This window comes from Manis pentadactyla, chromosome 7 (assembly GCF_030020395.1).
Source record: "Manis pentadactyla isolate mManPen7 chromosome 7, mManPen7.hap1, whole genome shotgun sequence".
Taxonomy (NCBI): domain Eukaryota; kingdom Metazoa; phylum Chordata; class Mammalia; order Pholidota; family Manidae; genus Manis; species Manis pentadactyla.
The window spans coordinates 51017585-51039926 of NC_080025.1; the positions used below are offsets into that span (position 1 = coordinate 51017585).

The 22342-nt window shown below is 43.2% G+C and overlaps 1 protein-coding gene across 3 annotated transcripts in view; it reads left to right on the forward strand.

The window, feature by feature from the left end:
- The window catches only part of GLI3 (GLI family zinc finger 3), a 280224-nt gene that overhangs the window by 92552 nt on the left and 165330 nt on the right, over positions 1 to 22342 (forward strand). For 2 of the 3 annotated variants that reach the window (XM_036918904.2, XM_036918905.2), the window contains exon 3: positions 5237 to 5479. In XM_036918904.2, the coding sequence (XP_036774799.2) occupies positions 5237 to 5479 (243 nt within the window). Of the gene's footprint in view, positions 1 to 114; positions 1496 to 5236; positions 5480 to 22342 lie in introns of those variants that run through there. The other variant, XM_036918906.2, reaches the window with a different exon arrangement.

A 22342-nucleotide genomic window follows, 5' to 3' on the forward strand; every position in this document is an offset into this window, starting at 1 on the left:
AATTGAGTGAGATGATATACGTGATTAAGTGTTCTGTGGCCATAAAGGATGATGTCTTAAGGAAGGGCGCAATGTTTGCTGGTGAGGGTCAGGAATAGTCATCTACATATTGGCTGAGCCTCAGACCTGTGTTCTAATTCATTTGAAGATGACTTTTTCCTACCATTCGGGATGGAAATTATGAGGTTTCCCAAACTCTTAAACATGGAAATACCATTTTCTTGTTAGAGTCCATTCTGCTAGAAATGTAAGTATCAGGTCTGGCCCCCACCACTCCGCATTTTGTACCCTGCTCCCCACCCCCATCCACCCTTCATTCTGGCTCACCAAAATCTGAGTGCCACTTTTCTGGGAAAGCCTGATATTCTGACTTCAGTTTTGTAATTTAATGAAGGAGAGTTTCCTTAGTAAACCAAATTTAGAGTCCTAGAATGCTTATCTTATATCCAGACCTTGAACATAAAAGGCATTTTATACCCGCAATTGTTCATTTAATGAGCAATTGCAGAGTGCAGGCCGGTTAAGGGATTGAGCTATATGCACTATTATTGCAAGAAGTATTCCAAAATACCAGAAATAGGACGTAAGCTCTGATCAGGGAGACTGCGAGCACAATTACCTTCTTTTCAAATCCTTCTGTGACACTGTGGGAGGAAAAAGGACTTTGAAACTTGAAAGGAAAGAGCTTGCTTTCAACCTCAAAAGCTAGGAGGCAAGGGCTCTGAAATTTGCTCAGAATTCCCAATTCACCATTAGCCTGTTTCTTCCTTTAGCCTCAAGGCATTCTCCGCTTTTTGAAAAGATGTTAAGAAATTCAGTCACAATAGAGAGCCTAGTTTTGAACATGTTTCACTCGGTCCATTGAGGTCTGGGCTCCAGCCTTTGTGTGGGGTGAATTGAGCTGAGCGGCTAGCTGGTTGGAGAGAGGTGAATGGAGAGTCTCCCTGCAGTCGCACATTCTGGCAAAGAAAGATGCTCCCCTTGCCTCTATTTTACAATATGCATTCCTGTGCAACCCCGCTAGTGGCAATATGTGGAGCTGAGCCTGTCTTAAGTCAATACGGAGTACTTGGTTTATAGCAACTCTTGTTAAGTTTGTCTTGTAATTGAAGCTGCTGTTGACCTTGCTTGGGGACCATTTGTAAAACCGTTTATTTAGCATAAACTGAAATAATAAACCCTCCTTCTCTCGGGCTGATTGTGATAGGGTGACATTAGTTTGATTTAATGATTAGCCGCCTGACCCTTCTGCTGGAGAGACTGGCTTGAATAGAGAGAGTTCACTCGGAAGCACTCAGAAAGAATACTAATGAGCTTGTTAAATTTAGCATGGCTCCAACCACTTTTAATTCCTCTAATGGGAGAGCACTGCCTGGGAGAGGAAAAGAGGGAGGGGAAACAGGGAGACACTGAGAATGTTCCTAGTGGGTCTGCACAGCTCGAGGAAGCCCACCGAGAAGTTTGCAGAAAGTAGCCAGAGCCTGGGGTCTGAGTTGTAAGTATGGTCTGTTCTCTTACACTCTGTGTCTTCTTCGGCTTTGGGGGAAGAGAGGACTGGTGTTAAAATGGGATTTAAGGGAACGGTTTAAAATCGACGGTATTTTAAAGAGCAGGTGAACACGTGGACTGTGTGAGCTCCTCCTAATCAGCTCACTTTGTTAGGTTGACAGGAGGTGTTCCTGGTTAGTGAGGCGGTGCAGGGTTTTATTTTTATATTGGAAGAATCGTCTGAAACTTTTATCTAGTCTTAGGTGAAAAAGCACTTACTTATTTCCTTGGCTGCAGTGAGAAATTAATTTGTGGAGGAGTTTCTGAGCAAATGTGCAGGAGAGTGTGTTCGAGTCCTGCTTCATGCAGCATGATTACTTTCTTTAAACCTTTATTGTGAAGGGTCTAAGCAGTGTTTGCCATGAAGCAGCTTCTGAGTTTTCAGAGTTTATGGCACTGAGACGTGCTCTTGGTTGCCTTTGACTGAGTTTGGAAAATCTGGGGCAATTTCTAAAATGTGATGTTTGGGCAGCCCTCCATCTGGGGGGCAGGAATTTCTTCACATCCACTCCAGTGCGGCTATACAGAAGGAAGGAGATACAAAGTGGGATGATGATGACAGTATTTAAAATACTTTTTTCTTGCCACTTTTTAGTGAATGGCATGTTTCCGTGTGACCCCCAAGCTTGCAGCTGTTTAATGCAGAGACACATGAACAGTCCCCTTGTGTTGGGCTGTTAAAGTCCATTGGCAGATGCTCCTGGAGCAGTGGGCTGTTTGCTTACATTTTTTGCAGCCGACTTCTGCTTGTTGCCATGGTGGACAGTATGTTTCTGTCAATAATTTGGCCTGGCGTTGCCTGTCTGCACTGACTCTCAAACTTTATTGAACAGCTCAGCCCAACTGAACAAGATTAGACAGCTTTTGGCTTGCTAAAGTGGTTGCTAAATTTATAAGAGGAGGCAGGAATATTGCTTGGAAGGTTTCCTTTTCACTATGGAGTGTGTTTTCAAGCCCCGTAGCTGTTTGTATTCTGTAGCGCGTGTACTGTCAAGTTTTCATTTGAATGCCCATCAAAAGCAACTAGTACCCGAGGTAAACTTCATGAAATATTTGTCTACTGGAATTTTTTGGAGAGGGAGGGAAGGTAAAAATGTGGTAGCAGTGACTATTGTGTAAGTAAGTCTGATGAAAGTTTCCACATCAAAAACAAAATCTTGCCTGCCTTTTACCTTAACTAAGGGAATTAGTTAACATTTTCTAAATGTTTGAACTTGCATGTTTGAACTTGCATTTTTCTTGTTATAACTTAAATAGTCACACATCTTGGGTGGACTTTCACTAAGAAAATAATAAAAAAAAATTTAGTACTTGTGGAAAAAAATCGTTTAGCTAAATGTCACCCCCATTTCCACCCCCACCCCCCCAGAACTTCCTTCTCCCAGAAGGTTGGGGATGGGAGGGCTCCAGTCAGACCATGCCACCAATTATTCAGTTATTTGTGAAGGCAGATTCCCATGCTCATCATGAAAACATGGCTTCTCAGAAACTCACTCTATTATAGGGATGTAGTTTTAAGAGAAGAGAAGTTAATTTCTTCTAGGAAGAGTAAGTTAAGAGTCTGTTTTAAACCTGGAACAGATCAGTACAGGTTGGTTATTCATTTTTCCCAGAGAATGCTAATTATGTGTCACAGCCTCCCTTGCCAAGGGCTTTCTGGCTTTCCAAATGAAGGTCCATCCTACAGAATTTGTACCTCAGTGCTCCAAGTTCACTTCACGTTGAAATTTGAAATAAAGGTTTTATATAATAAAGGCTTAACTTTATGACTTTGGCTATTTCTAAGTTTTACAAATTTTTGTAAAACCAACTAAGAGTTTTAGTGTTTTGACACCCATTTGCTTTTACGCAACTACAAACCCTTATTCTATAGCCCTGTGAGTTTACTATTAATCAAGTACAAGGGTGGACTAGTGCCTAAAAGTATTAGAAGGGAAGAGAGAAATGCAGGACTGCTTTTGTAATTTGTTTTTAAATTAGCAAAAACATGGTTTGAATCACTTTTATAAAGATCCATGTGTGAAAATGTGGGATTACCCCAGTTTTAGATTAAACTCATAACTTATCCCATAATTATAAGGTTTGAGGATCTGCACACAACAATGCTAAAATAATGTTTCATAGTTACCTTGTGCAGGGCAGCAAATTCACTGGAAATACCAAAATATACCTCATTGCCTGTTCTGTTTTGCAAGTCATTTGCTAGGCTGAAAAAAATACATTCTTATTTCTTCAAGTAGAAAGACTGAATTTGCTCCTGGCTTTAGGTGGTTCAAGTCAAAAACAGTAGTGGTTCCTTCAGTTCATACGTTCACTGTCATCTGTGTTTATAGCTATACTTTCTTCTGACTTTGCACAAAGGGCTATATAACCATTAACATACTTTTTCTATCTTTCAGGGGCTCTCAGCCAAGCATATCAGCTTTATGAAATACTTTGAAGATAAATTTGTTTATTGGAATAAGATGTGTTCAAAATCTGTCCATCTGAAATGCACAATCATGTTATTACACATGCACATATGCGCGCGTGCGCATATATTTTAAGATCAGGAATGGGAAACAGTTTGCAAACTAGATGTCTGAGCAGCGCCGGCACAGCTTTGCTCTGTCAGCACTTATCTGCTGGAGTGCAGTCTGTTGATGAACTGTGGAGTTTGTTTGGGAGTATGTCGTTTAGAATGTGTGTATGGTTCTAACAGATGAATTGGTCCATTTGTTGTGGGTTCAGCTCGCCAGTTTGGTTTTTACTTTTATGCATCGGTTCTTTGATCTCCTATTAGAGAAAGGTCATCCAGTCACATGGGCAGAAAAGCATAGAGGATAGATGGAAATTTCTTACAGATCAAAAGAACAGAAGTATTGGGACAGGAATATCAAATATATATGGAATTTCATCAAGCTGTTTCTCCCATGTTGGAAGCAGTGTCTGGTCCCCACCAGAGCAGGTCACATATCAGCCTAACTGACACCTCTGTCACCCATGAGACTTCTCGTTCTGGACTAGTCCCTTTTCCACTTAGTTCTCAGCTCTGTCCTCTGGGCTGACATAGGATCTATCTTGCCAGGGGCACTGTAGGTTGCTGTGATTGGCACTTTTATCCCTTGTCACCAAGTAGGTTTTCTCTCCCATTTCTGTCTTTGTTGAGTCTCTCAGAGGGTTACAAATCTGACTTGAAAAATCAAAAACATGAAAACTTTGGATCAGTTTATGACAGGTCATCCTCTGAGGAACAGAGGCCATTTGAACCCCAGATCATCCAGAGGGTGTCCAGGCTTCGTGTTACCCAGAGGCCTGGCTTTCTCAGACAAGGGGAAGCTGGAAACCTCAGTCTCAGGCTGGCAAAGCTTCCAACTCCAAGTGGGACCTGTGGGGATACTGGCACATCCCTGATGAAAAGCCCCAGTGGCCGGTTCATCTGTAAGGTGGTGAAGATAATTTACTGACCTACATCTTAAGATGATAGGCTCATTTCCTGCTTCCCTTCATCCTTCTATTTGTATTTTGGACCCTCATTCATACACAGTTTGCCTGGAGACTCTCCCATCGTGGCATAGCTTCCAAAGTTGCCACGAGTGGCAAATTGGCTTTATTTGGGAGGAAGGATGGAGAGAGACCTAACTGATTACTGTTTTTGAGTTGTTTCTTAAGGTGGTTCATAGAGCTTTCATTTTCCTTCTTTCTTTAGAGGATGAAAGTCCTGGACAGACCTATCACAGAGAGAGAAGAAACGCAGTCACCATGCAGCCACAGAGTGTCCAGGGGCTCGGCAAGATCAGTGAGGAGCCTTCAACATCTAGTGACGAGAGGGCCTCGTTGATCAAGAAGGAGATCCATGGGTCCCTTCCACACCTGGCTGAGCCCTCCATGCCCTACCGTGGGGCCGTGTTTGCCATGGACCCCAGGAATGGTTACATGGAGCCCCACTACCGTAAGTGTGCCTATTCCAAGAGCCGCAGGAAGGCTGTGTGGGTGCTGCACTTTGTGAATTGCTTGGCTTGTACTAATTCATAAAAACGTTTAATTTACTGTCCCTTTCCTTCCTTCCTGCATCCCGTCCTTTCTTCTTTTTAAAAAGAACCATTTTTTTACCTCTTCAAGCAACTTCCGGCCTCAGTGGGGTGGCCTTCAGGAAGGTATCCATCTGTGGATTATAATCCACATAGGCCTTTCCTGAGAGCTAGAACCAGGTTCACTCCACCCAAGTGGAGGCTGCAGGAGGAAAATTGGTTGATGGGGGAGAGTTATTAAAGTGGGCTGCATTAGCAGAAGTTGTTAACAGCGGCTATTCCCATTTTTTAATGATGCTTTTGCTTAATTGTTGAGGATGAACAAACCTCTTTTAACATTAGTGCTAAATTTCTTAACATGGAAGATTTTTTCTACTTTCTTCTCTAATCAGCCTATCAGCAACATCAGAAGCTCCCATTCCAGCATTAATGGAATTTAAGAAATTAACTAGGGGTCTGAACACAGATATATGGTGGTGTTCTCCAAAGGCAGAATATAAAGAAAAACATATCAGGGTTGACTTTATTTATGGCCTGTTTCTAGTTAAAAAATATAATTTGGTTGTGGAGTAATGAAGTTCATATTGAGGTGCCAAAGCTTGCAGCTCTTGATTACAGATTTATCACCTTGCCAGGATATAGACTTGCCATTTAACCTTCCCGGCTCCAATTCCAGATGATCCATTGAGCTCCAGAGAGGGGGACTGGTTTGTGTTTCCCTTTTTCCACATCATTCAGAAATTTTAGTGTTTTAAGGCAAAAGGTCATTAGCCAGATGACTGATTAGTGAGGACAGCTGATTAGTGCTTTTTTTTTTTGCTCAAGAAAGTGCCCGGGATAAAAGCTAATTTCATCCCTTCATTAGTTGACTTGCAGCAGAGGGGAATGTTCCCTCATCAGGGTGCAGATCAAAGAGCCTCGAGCAACCTTAAGTCTCAGCAACGGGCCCCCCCATTCCCCCGCCACCACCAGATTATGTTGCTGGTAAAAAGGGAAGATACATTATGTTTTTAAGTGGAGAGAAAATTGTTTTTTAAAGTGCTCAGAAGCATGGAGGAGAAGATTTGGATAGGTTATTCTAAGCTTTTAAAACAGGGCTACAACCCCTCTTTTTAAAAAGTGCTGATCAGTGCTGTAGTGGGTGTTTATACAGGTACAGAAATGAGGAGGGGGTGTAGTGTGGTATTCTTTCCCTTCCCTCATTAAATTTACTTCATTTTATTTTTCTTTTAAGAATGCAAGTTTAAAACAGTGGTAGGAGGGTTTTTGTCTGCACACAATCCTCACATTGCCTTTTTATTTATGGGTCTCTGTTAGATATCATCCATGCAGAAAATTTGGGGCAATCTACATACTTCCTACCTATATTAATATGCTGTGTTTTCAAAAAGAATCAAGTCTAGATGCTCAGCCATGAGTTCTCTGCATTGTTTTTGTCCTTCTGTGTGAACACAAACTTTTCCCATCTTGAATGTATGCTTTGTTTTCTATTCCAGATGCCCACTCATTAGTGAGGTGTTTAATTGGTCAGGACAGCTGATGAGTCCTGCTTTTTTGGCTGATGGAATTCCATAGGCGAATGGCCGTTAACTTTCTCTCTGTGCCATTCAGACGGCAGCTAGTTCTTGCTGGCTTGTTCCAATGGTTTGCCCCTTGAGTCTTCTCCCCTTCTCTTGAGTGGCTGGGCTTAGTCTGGGCCCTCAGCACCTCTCAGCAGCATGTGTGCCCCACCTCCTGGGTCTCCAGTGGAGGGTTTGCTAGCAAGGGATGCTGGAGAGCTCTGGGGGGCTTGGAACCGTTCGTTGTCACTCTCTTTAGAGGGCATAGCACTAGCCAGTTGGCTCTTCTTCAGCTTTTCCCCCTGTAGTGTTTGAATCCCTGTTAAAATAACATGCTGACTTATAAGCTGTTTAAGTTGCCTATAACCAAATGGCAAATGCTACTCGGACCCACCATCCCAGTGTACTCCTTAATTGATCATAACATAAACAAATGATATCATTACACAGATAATGTGGACTGGGAATCATGAAGGGCACACTGATTGGCTGAGCACTCGGGGAATTTGGGTTCAGGTTCCAGCTTTGCTGCTTACTGGCTGTGCGACCAGGGCCGAGTGTGCTGAACCCCCTAGGGATCACTTCCAAGCAGTTGAATGAGGGCTGCTCTGTGGTATTCTCATGAGAATTAACTGATACAGTGCCAATAAAGTATTTAGTGAACTCTCTGGCTTGTGGTGAATGCCTCAGAATTATTGCAGTAGCTGTTCTCCTCTGCCTCCGGCTCCTTCTGCTCCTTTTTCTATGATCATCATTCTCATCGTCTGTATGTGAAGAGTTCACTCTCCAAGCCAAGTTATTTTTGTCAGTGCTGCACCTGTGTTGGGCTCGGTGTAGACCGGTGCTTCTCTGCCAGACCAGCCCACCTGCCCCCTTAGACTGGTGTCTTCCATAAACTGATTAGTGATGGAGCAGGTCACAAACCTGGGGACTGGGCCTCCTGTGGTCAGACTGGGTGCTGTGGCCCTTCTCACTGATTCTCCATGGAATGATTATAGTTATTTTCTGTTCTGTAAGTGAAGAAATTTTAAAGCTTTTAAATGAGCTTGAGAAGTTTTAACATTTTAAATTCTTGGCAGAAAGTGTTTTATGCCACAAATATAAACAATACGTGGAGAAAAATGAAAGGCACAGTATTATTCATTTAAACAATCTAAAGCTTGTCCTATACTAAGCCTCAAAGAGACATATAAGCTATGGCTTGTTCTACAAGCCTGTTGGATTATTTAATCTTCTAACAGTAATAATGAGTACTTTTAAGGTATTTTATAACAAAATGTACCTTATCTGGATTTACTGATCCAGGTGAAGCTCATGGCTGATGGGATGCTGAAGTTGATATATTTTCCATGAATATTTTTGTGTATGAGAAGAGTGCCTTCTTTTAAAAATGAGACATAGAATTTTGATCACGTCTCTTTACCTTCCCTCAGTCTGGTAGTGCCGTCAATCACACAGGTTCATTGCAGACCTTCGGTAATTCAAGGTTCCAGAACGTCTTTGTAGGCCATTCCCTTCTCCTCTGAGTAGTTTGCCAGCCCCTCCAGGTTGCTGGAGAGCAAGGACTCCTCTCAGCCCGTGTGGCCAGCTGTGTGAACACTCAGTCATTCCTTCGTTTCTCTGTGGTTGGAAAATGTAGACTTTCCAAGATGCCTAATTTGTGCTTCTATATATACTAGCTTTGTATTTCTAATGTGTGGGCAGGCTTCCTGTAAGCCCGGAAGAGGGAAAATCATTTCTTTCCCCTCAGAAGGACATCTGTAAAGTTTTTATTGCCCAAGACTTTATTATACTTGGGTACCCGACGCTGCATCTTTACAAAGTGCAGTTAGTCAGGATTCAAAGAATTGTAGGTTTTGTGGATTTGACTTAAAAACAAAAAAGAAGAAGAAAAAAGAAATAACCAGGGAGAGCAGATACTTCAAACATTTGGAACATATGTTTGGAATCAAGTCCCCGCGGGGGCACTGGGGGCTGTCCTCCTCTGAAAGGTCGCTGTGGACAGTCTGTGTATCAAGGCAAGAAAGCAGGCGTTCAAACTGCATGGCTCAGGCATGGTGTGGTGCTGACAGGCTCACTGCTCCAGAATCGCTAGCACTTTATAATTGGGGAGAGTATGGGTGGGACCTGATTTACTTGTACTGGAGTCAGAATTAGGGCCTCCATCTCCTGCGCAGAGACTTCTCAGCAGTTTTATTCTGCCCCTGCTCTGTCTAGCCAAGTATTTCAAACCACCCTCACTCCCTGCTGTCACTTCCTGCCATACATTTATTCTTACAAACTTGCAGAGGCAGGCAACCTAACTGTTAAAGCGTGCCTTTACCCTGGCTGACACTTCACTTTTATTCTCGTCTCTGTTACAGAACACATGTGTTTTACTGTCCACTGTCTTCCGATGAGGAGTCTAGTTTTCTAACTGTCCCTGTGGGGTCTTTGTGGGGATTTTCTTGGGGGTTCACGAGTTGTCACAGAGGGCCCTCACTGGTTGCATTATATGGGTGGAAAGATACCCCATTTCCTAACATCAGGTCTCTTTTCCAGTTTAATTGTTGTGCAAAGACTGCTTCCCTGCTGCCCCAGCTGCTCCCAAGCAGTAACTTCTCTTGGAAAATATGATTCATCCTTCCATGCCAATGCCGTGATTGAAAACATCCCACCGGTGCTCTTCCTTAGGCTTCCCAGCTCAGATGACAGGACTATTAGTTGCTAATTAGCAAAACCTGAGGAATTAGCGTAAAGAAAAGAAACTGAATTTTTAATTGCTTGCATTTATTTTCTGTGGGAAGCTGATGTGCAAAGCCCACTTGCACACTTGATGCTAAAAAAATACATGGAAGGTTTGTTTTCTACCTGTCTTTATATTAAGTGACTTTCTACACCCCTTAGCGATACATCTTCTAAGTGAGCAGAAGCAAAGATGGGGATTTTACATATTTAATAGGTGCATCTGCTCAGATTTCTCTTACCACTGGAGTGTCATCTGGAGACTGTGAGAGACAGAAATGCCTACAAGGCACAAATGCACAGTTTGGTGTGGACCAGGCTGCAAAGATGGTGACAGTTCCCTGAGCACACACTTGCATTCTCATCCAGGCTGTCTCTTACCTCTGGTGGACAGTTGATGAGCCAATCAGGAGTGTTTTTTTTTCTCTCCTTGAAAATTAGAATGTTAAACCAGAAAGACTGCTGTGGGTCATATTCTGGGGGCCTAGCTAGGTATGGTGCTTGCTCAGTTGCTAGTCTTGAATTTGAGGGGAAACTGAGATGGGAGATACAGACAGTCTATGAAACTTTGCAAACCTGTTAATTTGTGAGCTCAAGAATAGCTCCCTGCTTATTCTTGTCTTTCTCTTAGAAATTCAATGTAATGATCCAAGCTTTCTTTCAACAACCTGGAGGTAATGCACGAAGACAAGAATAGTGAGCAACTTTTGTAGACTTTTAGAAGGCAGTAGAAATTTGAGGATCATTCTTAGACGTCTAGAGTGACTCTTGCCATTGGATCTGGGCTCATCTTGTGCCTGATGTACTGTGATTCTACCTATCAGTCCTGGGATAGGGCATTATGAACATGGGAACCAACTGTGAAAAGAAGCATTGTAGCACTTTGAAAAGTTTGTTAATTATTTTATCCACTGCACTTTGGGGATGTATTTGTTAGAGGGGACCAGGGAGAAGCTTGAAGGCCACTCAGAAGAGGAACAGCAGGGAAAAGCTAAGTGAGACCATGTTCTAGAGAAAACTGGTAGGCCCGTGACTACCCTGGCCCAGCCTTCTCTTCCACTCTGGCCCAACACTGTGCTCCCACAGGCCGACCATGCCTGCTGCTCAGGCTGTTCCTTCTCCTGGAATTGTTCTTTGCTTCCCTGCTTGTCTTTAAGGTCTACCAGAAACCACTTCTTTGGAAGTCTTCTTTAAGTTCCATCTTACAAGGATATTGCCCTATCTGGACACCTGTTCTTCTCACCTTGAAACACATGGCAGAACTGTCCATAAACGTTAGTCTTCAGGATACCGTGGTAGTCCAGGGGCAGTGCTCAGCTCTTACATCCCCCAGAATTCCTAGGCAGGGCTGGGAAGGGCGAGCTGCTCAGGTGCTTGATCTTGGTCACACCTGAGATGAAGTTTCCAGAGCCTGCTGGGCAGAGTTGAAGAGGCTGTTGCCTCTGCTTCTGTTTGATTATTTAGCCATTATATATAATTACTGATCCAAACGTAGTCACTGAGTCCTTTCTGAAAGTGGGCAAGGTTTGAAGTATGACACACTTATACATTTTTAAACTGTACTTTTTTAAAACATCAAAAATGTTTGCTTCCACATGCCTACAGCACATTTGGAACTGCTAGGATTCCTATATGAGTGGGAATTCTCATATGAGTGGTATGAGAATACATGGAATACATGGCAGTTTACTCAGAGACTTCGATGAGGATCCTGGGATTAGCCCAGGCGGTCCGCTTGTCGAGCGTGTTTTGACAGCCATCTAGAATCAAGCAGGTAGGTTTTTCCTATAGTTAAGGTGAGCGTCATATTTGTTTTCCCTTATCCAAATTTCAGTGATTTGTCTTTTCTTCTGTAACCTGAAGGCAATTTGTGATTTTGGTAATATCTTCCCAACTTGTTAGAGTCCAGGTAGGCATGCAAGCCGTGTTACTGGGAGACTTAGCATACAAATTTTGGGGGGATTATGAATCCAGTTGATTAAATATTCCATGAGATTATTTTGCTTTCCTAATTTGGTACCCACCCAACACGAGTGGCAGGGTGTTTTTAGTTGCTTATAGTTTCTTTCCCTGTCTCCCTCCCTCCCTCCCTAGACTAAAGCGTGAGAAACAAAGCAACTCTTGCCATTTCATAGCCCTCTGCTAACATCTTTCTGCCTCATTTTCTAATGGAGGCAACATTATCCTTGGTCTCTCCTCCTTTTTCTTGTATAATTAAAGAATGTTACTTTTGATGTCTCTTCAAAGCTGCAACTCCTGTCCTGTGTGAGCTTTCTTGATCTTGGACCTATAAATTTGTTCTGTTATCTTCATACTTCTTAGTGAAAGGCCTGGGTTTTTCTTTCTTTGTACCTTTTCCAGTTTGGTTTAATATAAGGTGACCGATGTGGTGTGGCACTACCCTGTCCTTCCTATGTTCTGATGGAGTTTGGAATTTCATAGTGTGCTTTGAAAACTATCCAGCTTCCTCAGTTCTTTCAGCTTCTCCATTTTGCTCTTTACTTTGGGTCTCGCTAAAGTCAGTTGTTATCTTTCTAACATCTTCCTTTCTTTTGGTGGGGTCTGGGCTTTTCATTAACCTCACTTTTTGATAAATTTCTTCCTCTTAGAACAAAAGGAGGAAGATTCTCTATTCATTCAGCAGTTCGTGTTTTTTGTTCCTCTGTCAGTCATTTGTTAGTTGAGCATATGCTTCTTAGCTCTCCGAAGTGCTGATCAGTGTTGGGCAGGAAGAGCAAGGTCACTGCTTGCCTGGAGTGTCCGGCTGGTGGGACATTTGGCAAGAGGATAAGCCCATGCAGTATGTCAACACAAAGGATGTGTGGGAAGAGAGATGCAAGGTCCTTTAGGAGCAGCTAGCACACAACCTGCCCCAGGTATGTGTGTATGTATATGTCCAGAAGGCTTCCTGGAGGAAGGAGCATTTGAACTGATCCCTGTGGCAAAGAGTTAGGGAGGAGCATTTGAAAAGGAAAGCCTGATGCCCTTGAGGGCCTTAGAGGACCCTGTGGTTGGAGGGTGGAGCTCAGGGGAGGGGGAGGGGGGCAGGAGACAGGCTTCCTGGGGAGCTGCTCCTCTTCTGCATGAGTCCCTGGCCATCCCCATGACTTGTCTCATGGCTTTTGAATATTTAAACAGATCTTTGGGTAACTATGTTTCCCATCGATAATCCAAAGTTTCTTTGTCTCAGAGAGTGTAAATCACCTCCTCTTTCAATTTTGCCAGCGTGTGATTCAGTGTGATTCTGTCCCTGCCAGCCCCGACTTCCAGGCTGAATGCTCTGTCATGTTCTCAGGTATGTTGTGCTTATCCTGGGTAGCTTGTTGCATTTTCCCTCGAAGACAACAAAATTCATTTCTGCATGTTTTCAAACTGCTGAGATTTTCTCCATTAGGTAACCTGGATAACCACAATATGTTGATCTCATGGTACCTATCCCAAACATCAGAAATAAATAAGGCTTAATTTCTAATGAATTAAGAATGTTTGGTATCAAGACACATTCAACTTCAAAATTTATAATGCAATTAAAATAATTATGAGTATTACTATTTTGAGTTTTGTTTTGTTGGAAAACTCTCAAATCCTCTAATATCAGTCAAGCTAGAGAAATAGTGCAAAGAGCCCATGGTGAGGTCGGGGAGTGGGGCCAGAAATATCAAAGTGACATTCAGCTGGGAAATCCAGTGGTTAATGTGCCTGGGGAATGGGAACAAAGACTTCCAGGGGTAGGATCAGCCACAATCTGCCTGGACAGAAAGAGTCTTAGGGAAGCTGGTGGGACCCCTGAGGAGGTGAGGCATCCTCTCTGTGGGGGGCCTCAGGGCTAATCAGCAGGCATTGTGCAGGTCGGAGGAAGCCCCCTCTAGGAAGCTGGGTGTTAACTATTCCACTGGGGTTGGGGTGCAAATCTATATCCTGATTATGCTCATGGCTCCTGAGTGGAATAAAGGAGGTGCGGGTTTCCTAATTTGGAGGGGAGCGGAGAAGTGCATGTGGTGAGTGCTAGGAGACAGACACCACCTTTTTCAGTTTGCTTTCATCGAATAAACCAGCTTCCAAATTTGGCAAGATTTCCTCCCCCCATCCCTGTTTTTCCACTCTCATTAAGGAATGTCATGAAATGTCATTTCACCTGGCTCCCCACCCCCACCCCTGGACCTGTGAGAGCTCAGCTGGCTCGACGATCTGACCATGTAGGTTGACCCTTCAGATCAAATGTGCAGTTTGTTTCTCTGTTTAATTTATCTATGGTTGTGGGTTGCATTTTAATATAGCTTCATTGATCATTAAACATAGTCTTGCATGTCACAGAGTGACAATGTGGAGAGACAGTGGATGAGTGGTTGGAGGCATCTGAGTGCTTCTGGTGTCCCCAGTCCGGTTATGATGTGCTTCAGGTCCTACTCCGTCGGGCATATGGTGCATGATATTTATTCATTTCAAAGAGTCTGCACTTATTTTGAGAGCCTGCGATGAGCCATACACTGTCTAGGTTCTGAGGGTTCAGCATTTAGCAAACCAGTATGGTCCTTGTTCTCCCGGAGGGAGCTGATATTCCAGCTGCGGGCACATGCCAGACCCCTGGGCAGAGTGGTCAACAAGAGGACACAGCTGGTGCTGTGAACCTGCTGATTCCAGTGGTACCACGGGGAGCCTCAGGGTGCAGTAATGGACCTTAGAATGGGTTGGCAGGACAGGGCAGGCTTTGCTCAGAGTTGTCTTTACAGTAGACACCAAACGACAGGAAGAAGCCAGCCTTGGGAAGATCTAAGGGGAGAGCATTCCACTTGGACTAGGATTTCTGGGTTTGGTGAGGCCAAATCCAGGAGCAGAGAGAAGGCAAGTGTGGTTGGACTGGTGAGGGAGTGGGGCTTTCTGGGGTGACAAAGCTGGGGGCCCCTCATGGGCCAAGGGGAAGCCAAGGGAGGGAGGGAGGTGGTTTGATGTTACTTGAAGGTCATTTCCCTTGTGGTATATGGGGACTGTCATGAGGGGTGGAGTGCAGTTAGGGAGGTGACTTGACAGACAGCTGCACAGTCCAGGTGGGAAATGGTCCTCCTCTCTTAGAAATTCCAGCTGGCAGAAACTGTGCTTCCTCTCTCTGTGTGGCACATGTGCAAGAGCTTGAGTTCATTAAATCCCTTCCATGACCTGATGAGAGTTTGTCATGATTTTCTCCACTGACCGACGAGGAAACTGAAGCCCCATAAGGCTAATATGTAAGTTGCTCATTTTTACAGTTCAGAATTGGCTGACCAAGGTTTGAACCTACGTGGTTTGGCTCCAGAGCTGAAATTCTGAATTGCCCTGTGACTGCCGAGACTTGAAAATGACAGTGCACATCTGTGTCAGGGTCTGGCCAGGGGTGCAGGTTCACACCTAGCCCTACCGTGGGAAGCGTGGGGACTCTGCTGTAACCAGTGGTGCTGCTGCTGCCTGGAGTGATGGGCAGGGGAGGTCAGGCTCCAGGCTCCAACTAGTGCGTCCTAGTAGGCGAATGCCTGTGTGCTGGGCAGTGGCTGTGCTCTGGGTATTGCTACCTGGGAGGGAAGGAGAAACTGCTTCTCAACGGATACTCTCCCAAAGAATCAGAAGTTACGTATGACTCAGTTCTGAGGAGGCCTCCGGGTCACAACATGCCTGTATGTGGAGTGTTTACTCCGTGCAGAAGAGATTCAGTCTTTCAGTGTAGGGCCCAAACCCATTTGGCACCTGAACCACCTAAGATTTAGAGGGATCTTGCTCACAGTGCCAGTTTGAGTCTGGACTCCATGGCCAGAGGTCTGGGATCCAGTGAGGGAGGCCCCACATGCACTGTTCTACTTTTCTTGTTAAACTGTATCTTCTCCACTGTGTCCCTGTTTTCTAATACCCACAGGGGCTTTTGGGATGTAGGTCGTGTGTCTGGATCAAAGATCAGTTCATTATGGAACTTGATTCTGAAAATCAGCCTGTTAAAGTAACTGAAGCTTTCACGTGTCAACAGAATAAGGTAGTGTCTGGCCTCACCTGGGGACAGCCATCCCCTACCTGCCCCACCATGTGATGCACAGGGCAGCAGACCACCCTGGCCCACCCAGCGGAGGGGGTGGCAGGGAGAGCACACCTCTTTATTGATAAGTATACTTGGAATGTTTATTCTCAGATTTAGAGCCCGAGGCTTTTGGCACAAAGACACCTTGGTGTCCTGCTGATAGGGGCAGTTTCTGGTCTTAGGCTTCTGTTTCTCAGATGAACTGAAAGAGTCTTGAGGGGAAGCAGTTAAGGGACTGGAGGAATGATTTATGAGGGAAGTTGAAAAGGACAGAATATGAAAAACATGGTCAGTGAGGCTAAAGAGACATGGTGGGTGCCTTAAACAAAGGGACCTGTGCTGAGGAGGGATGAGGCAGAGAAGAGTTGTGTGGAGACATTCAGGGACAAGGCCAGTGGGACCCTGTCTCCCAGGGCCCTGCGGGTAGGGCTTGTTTTTGCTTAAAATGTGAGACATCAGACCCCATATGCATAAAGTGATGTTTCAGGGGACGTGATCAGACCTGAGATGATCTGGGTCTAGTAATAAAATACAAGTTGTAACAATGCTCCCACTGTATCAGGAAAACAGGAAAAGTAATGTGGAGACTTTTACGAGTGACAACGATCCCCTGAGATACTTATAACTAGAACAGTCTAAAAATTATGGAAAATGGTTATGCAGCTTTTAGAAGGCAGAGGGATGACTTCTTAGATACTTTAATGGCTCTCTGACATCAATTTAGTGCCACACACAGTAGAAATGAAAAGAATGACCCTGGCTCTTAATTTTATATTTTGGGGGGAGACCACATGATACACATGAAAACAATCAAATAACTTATCAACAAGTGTGAAATAGCAAGATGAAAGGCATCACCCGGGTCTGCTGAAGATGATTCCTGATTCCAAGGGATTTTACAATAGAACTCTGACTCCATGGCAAATTTAAATCTAGTATGAAATTTCTCCTAATTAACATTTCCCTTCTTCCTTCCAAATACTAAATTTATGGACTCTAAGAAATTCACATAACACATATGCCAATGCTGCATTTTCTTTCTGCTTGATCTGTTCCAGCTGTTATTAACTTTCATGTCTGACTTTCATTAATTTATGAGGAGTTCTGAACTGCAATCTGAAATGCTCCCCTGAATTTCAAGACTTTTTTGGAGGTAAACTTCACATGTGTTGATAGTGACCCTTGCTAATATTTCAGCCAAGAATGTGAGTTTATTTCCCTCTCAGAACCTTCCCAGGCCCCTCGGTGACGTGTGTTTGCACGCGTTGTCACGGCCAAGGCGGGAACACAGTTAGGCTTTGCCACTGCTGATAGCACTACGCCTCCCACCCGATGGATCAAACCCAAGTGCCCTCCAGGTATCGGGTCCAGCATATAGTTCCTGCTCCTATGCTTGGATAAGCTCATCAGTAATAGGTTTTCTGACTGTTGATACGCATGTGCTCTGTTTGAGGGTAGGTATTTGTGGCATTTTTTGCCAAATCCAAAAATTTTGTGCCCCACAGATGGCTGCCAAAAGTGCTCTTTTTCTGTCTTCTCTGGCTTCTGATGGTAACCGGGAACTGAGTAGGACTATGTTTCATGTTCATTCACACTAGATTTTTTTTAAACATGAGTCCCTCTCATACTTGTTATTTGAGCTTAATATTTCACAGCCTCGTGTCCTCGCTGCTTGGGAGCCGAGCCACCAGACTGCAGGACTGGGAAGGAGCCCAGTACAAAGGCGGGTGGCCACACTGGGGGCTCTCTACCCCGCAGAGGACAGGGGTTTGGAGACCTGCCTTACAGTTTGGGGAAGTCTACTCCAAGAGGATATTCTTAAAGAAGTTCTTTCTTTTTGGTAACAGTGCAGCCTTGTTCCTTTGATGCCAGTCACCTGCTATTAATCAGATTTTTCTGAAGTGTCTTTCTCATAATGAGCCATCAGGTAGCCTGACTCTAAGGCATGGATTTTTCCTGCTGCTTTCTGTCCCAAATATTAAGATTCCAGTAAGAAGCTCTGTTAAACAGACTTCGATATCAGAGCTGTGATTGGCCCTCTTCTAGGAAGAGTGGAGATCCTATAGGACACTGATGTAGGTGGAAGCGAGAGCCCTTCTGTCTCATGAATTTCCCCCAGTATGAGCATGTGCGGTGGACTCCATGGGGTGAGGAGCAAGACCCAGATTCAGGTGGAGAAGCTCTGTGGGCTGCATTGTGGGCCTGAATTTTAGAGTTAATGAACTTGGAGGCATGGGCAGTACTAACGATTGTGTGTATCATGTCCCTACTTATCCTTATTTAGCTAGTATGTGAGACCAAGGAAAAACATTTATTTCAGAATACTTGGTTTGTTTGAATGTCAGCCTGGTTTTGCAAAGAGCCAAGGTAGAAAGAGAAACAGTCCGAGGAGGTGGAGTTTTTCTTTTCGCTGCAGTCTGATGGCCAAGGTAATATGTTTTTAAGTTTTATTTGTATTTTTAAAGAATTTAATTATTTCAAGTAAACAGTTCTAAATTATTTTTCTCTTAGAGATTAATATTGAAGGTGGCCCTATGTATTCTGAAATTGTAGGAGAGGCTTTCGTAACTGGGGGCGATAACAGTATGATATGCTGATATGCAGACAATTAAAACAGTGGATTCTTGATAAGGTGGTAAATGAAGAATCTTGTGTTCTCTTAGAGCTTATTTTATTTTAAACCCCTTCAGAATCTTCTTCCAGCCTTGGCTAAAGGCTTTACAAAATCAACCTGTTAATGCTGGCTCATCTCTGTCAAGTGATATCAGGTTTAGTACAACAATTAGAGCTGATATTCTAAGGATGCCAAAATGGATCAAAACTTGTGAAGCTGTGAGCCTCCAATCCACTTTGGAGTTATAAAGGGATTTTACCAGGGCAGGGTTCCAGAGTGATATTCCAAACTAGGAAAGCTGAGTCAGGTACAGAACTGTTTCCTTGAAGCTGATTTGTAAAAACTGAACTTTTCTTTTCATATATGGTGATTATTTGATTACTCCAATAATAGTTTTTTTAACCTAGAAAAGATCCAGAATTAAACCTTGAAATTCTCTAATTTAAAATTTTATTACATTTATTGAGATACTACTTATAAGTAACACTTGGTCATTTCAACAAATCAGAAAGTCACAGAGCTGGGATGGAAAGCTAAAGTCGCCCCATCTCTCTGCTCCAGCCGCAGTCCCAAGGACAGTTTTCACTGTTTCTATTTTAGTTCTGGTGACAACTCCAGAATGTGATTATACGTTTATTTCTGAATGTATCAACTGTAGATGTTTTCACTTAGTACAGTTTATTGACTCTTAATTATGAGTAAACCTTTAATTTTCTGACACCGTGCCCTCTTCACCTTTCAACATCAATATTATATTATTATTATTTGTCTAATGGTTATTTTTATAACACTAATGAAGATTTTAAACCTTTATCTCTTTTCTTTATCAACTTTTCAAAGTCCCTTTTGATTTTCCAGTTCAAAAGATGAGCATATTATGCTCCCCACCCCATCCCATCTTCTGGAGCCAAACGTTTCTATTGGAGTGTCAATGTTGTTCATATTTCCATGGAATGTTTCTGTCCATAGGTTGACTTCAAAAGTTGAAAATCAATAAGGCATATCATGGCTGTGGAAATCCTTCTTGGCATTGGACCAGGAGAATGTTAGACTCTGTGGGTCCAGCTTTCTAATCCCTAAATCCATCAGCAGGCAGTGATGGGTCTAGCATTAAGAACAAGTGGTTTATCTCTTTTGACTGCCTCTTATTTGCTTACAGACCTGCTGAATTGCATGTTTGTAGCTGCCATAGTCTTTTTCCTACTGTTTGCCTTTATAAATATCCTTACATTTTTATCCCCAACATCCTAACTGTATTTTTACACTCAGGCGGACATATCCATCTTCCTTGGGCACTTCAGTCTCCCAAGCGAGTAACTAGGTCCCTTGGGACATCCTTTCATGATTGTCTAATTGGAATTACTGTTTCCTAGGTCTTACAACTTTGTCATTCTTAGTTTATTCTTTTGTTTAACTGGAGTGTATCAAGTAACTTCCCAATGACAGAGGAGGTACACTTTCTGTGTCCTTGCATGTGTGAAAATATCTATGTTCTGCCCTTGCTTTTGTCTGATGGTTTAGCTAGAATTCAGACTGGAAAAAATCATTCCCCCTGAGGTCTTCGAAGGCATTGTTATGTTTTCTGTTGACATCCAAAGTTGTAGATGAAAAGTCTGATGACTCTTTGTTTTGCATTTCATTATAGATGGCTTATTTTTCTTCTCTGGAAACTTTTGGGATCTTTTTGCCCCTAGCCTCTGAATGCATGTCCCTAAATGTAGATATTTTAAATTTCATTTTCGTTTCATTCATTCTTCTTATCACTTGGTCTGAAGGAATGCATTCTTTATCTCTGCAGTGACTTATATTCTGTTATTTTTAGTGATAATTTTAATCATTTTACCCACCATGTTTTCTCTGTTCCTTCTCTCTGGGACTCTGCTTTCTTGAATGTTAGACCCCTGGGTTATTTCTCTGTGTCTTGTATCTTTTCTCTTACATTCTCCATCTGTTTGCTTTTGGTTCTGTGTTCTGGGAAATTTTCTTGAGTTCATTTTTCATTGCTTTTAGTGACATTTTAATTTAAGCAATCTTTTTTTTTTCAATGTTTAGGAACTTTAAAAATAAATTCTTTTATGGCTCCCTTTTCTTAACATCTTGCCTCTGCCTTTTGTATGTAACACTTTCCCAAAAGCCCCCTAAAGTTTCCGGAAGGGTCAGTGTTTTACATTTACCTTGATCACTAAGATGGGACTTAGTGCTCCCATCTCATATGCCTAGGGACCCTCGGTGTCCATGTGTGCTAAAGCCACGGGAAGGCAGCTGCCCTGGGTTTCCTGTGCCCAGGCTTATGTAAGGAAGGAGGCTTGCTTTCCTCAGAGTGAGCGTCCTGAGAGGGGATATTGATTGGCAGGATTTCCTTTAGGCAAATGAGGCATGCCTTCCGCATTACAGGTGAGGAGGGCTTGGTCTGAGGGAGCAGTGAGAGCCAGTATGGCTTGGGCACTGATCGGGGGGGGTCGCACTGACCTGCCCAACTGATGGCTGCAGGTAAGAGAGCTGGTACGGCTCTCCTGGTGAGTGCATTTGAGTGAGACACTTGGGAGAGGGTAAAGGCTCCCAAGTCCTCTCTGACTTCACTTTTCCAGTTCATTGAAGTTTTTGAAGAATCAGTGTAAGTGTTGCTTCGGAAAATGCCAGCTTCCTATGCTGCTGGTGTCATGGACAGAAGACAGGCAATGGGACTGGCATAGGCGTTCCATGAAAAGCTCTGCTCAGGCTCATGCTTCTTGAGGGGATCAGCTGCCACCTTTTCCTTTGCCCTCTTAAGAATATTCTAGGCTGCTGCTTCTCTACAAGCCTTAGGTATACAGGTGTAGTCTAAGCTAATTTGCATCTTACAGGAACTGGTTGGAATTTCTTGTTCTGATTTCATTTATTTCACTGACTGTGTTAAGAGTGTGAGCTCCAGAGCCAGACTGCCTGGGGTCACATCTGGTTCTGCCATGTCTAACAATGTGATCGTGGGCAAATCACTTGGTCCTTCTGAGCCTCCATTTTCTCATCACTGCAATGGGATAATGGAGGAACCCATGTCATGGGTTTGTTTTGATTAATATGAAGCTCTTAGAAGTGCCTAGCACAAAGTAAGTGCTCAATAAATATTACTATTATTATTTGTTAATGTTTTTATCATTACTACCACATCTACTTCTATCCTTTTATTTCAGAGAGGACTTCAGAAGGATGAGTGAGAAATGTACTTGCCTAGCCTGCTATCTTGAACCAGAAATGATAAATATTTGGCATTTTTGGCATATTGGAAAAAGATCTGGAGTCATTTAAACTGATGATCCCATCCCAGTCCTGTTACCCTCTGACAGTATGGCCTTGAGCAAGCACTAAACTCTGGTTTCCTCATCTTTAAAATGGGGCAGTGATGGTGACCTCAGAGGATGGCAACAGGAAGGAGATGAGAGAACGCACCAAATCGGCTTCCTTCTGGAACAGCCTTGCATGGCCACAGCTACTTCTGGTAAAGGGAGACACTCGCACACCGGGAGAGTGTCACTCATGGACTGTTCTCTCACATTTAGGGTCTCTTTTGATGCTATTGAATCTCCCTTTATGATTTTCTTTACTTTTAGCTTTTAGAATCTGTTTTCTTTATGATTTTATAAATTTCAGCAGCTTGTAAAGAGTGGAATTAATTATGGGAAAAGGCCTGCCTAGATAAAAACTAGGCATGGTTATTATATTATAATTCATGAGCCAACGTATAAAGGCTAAATAGTACAGCTTCGCAAAGACAATAGCCATCCCAGCCAAAAAGGTCTTCCTACTTCCCACTGGAGGAGTTTGCTATTCATTTTCTCAGAAAGTTTCCCCTACTTTATTTTTTAACCCAAGT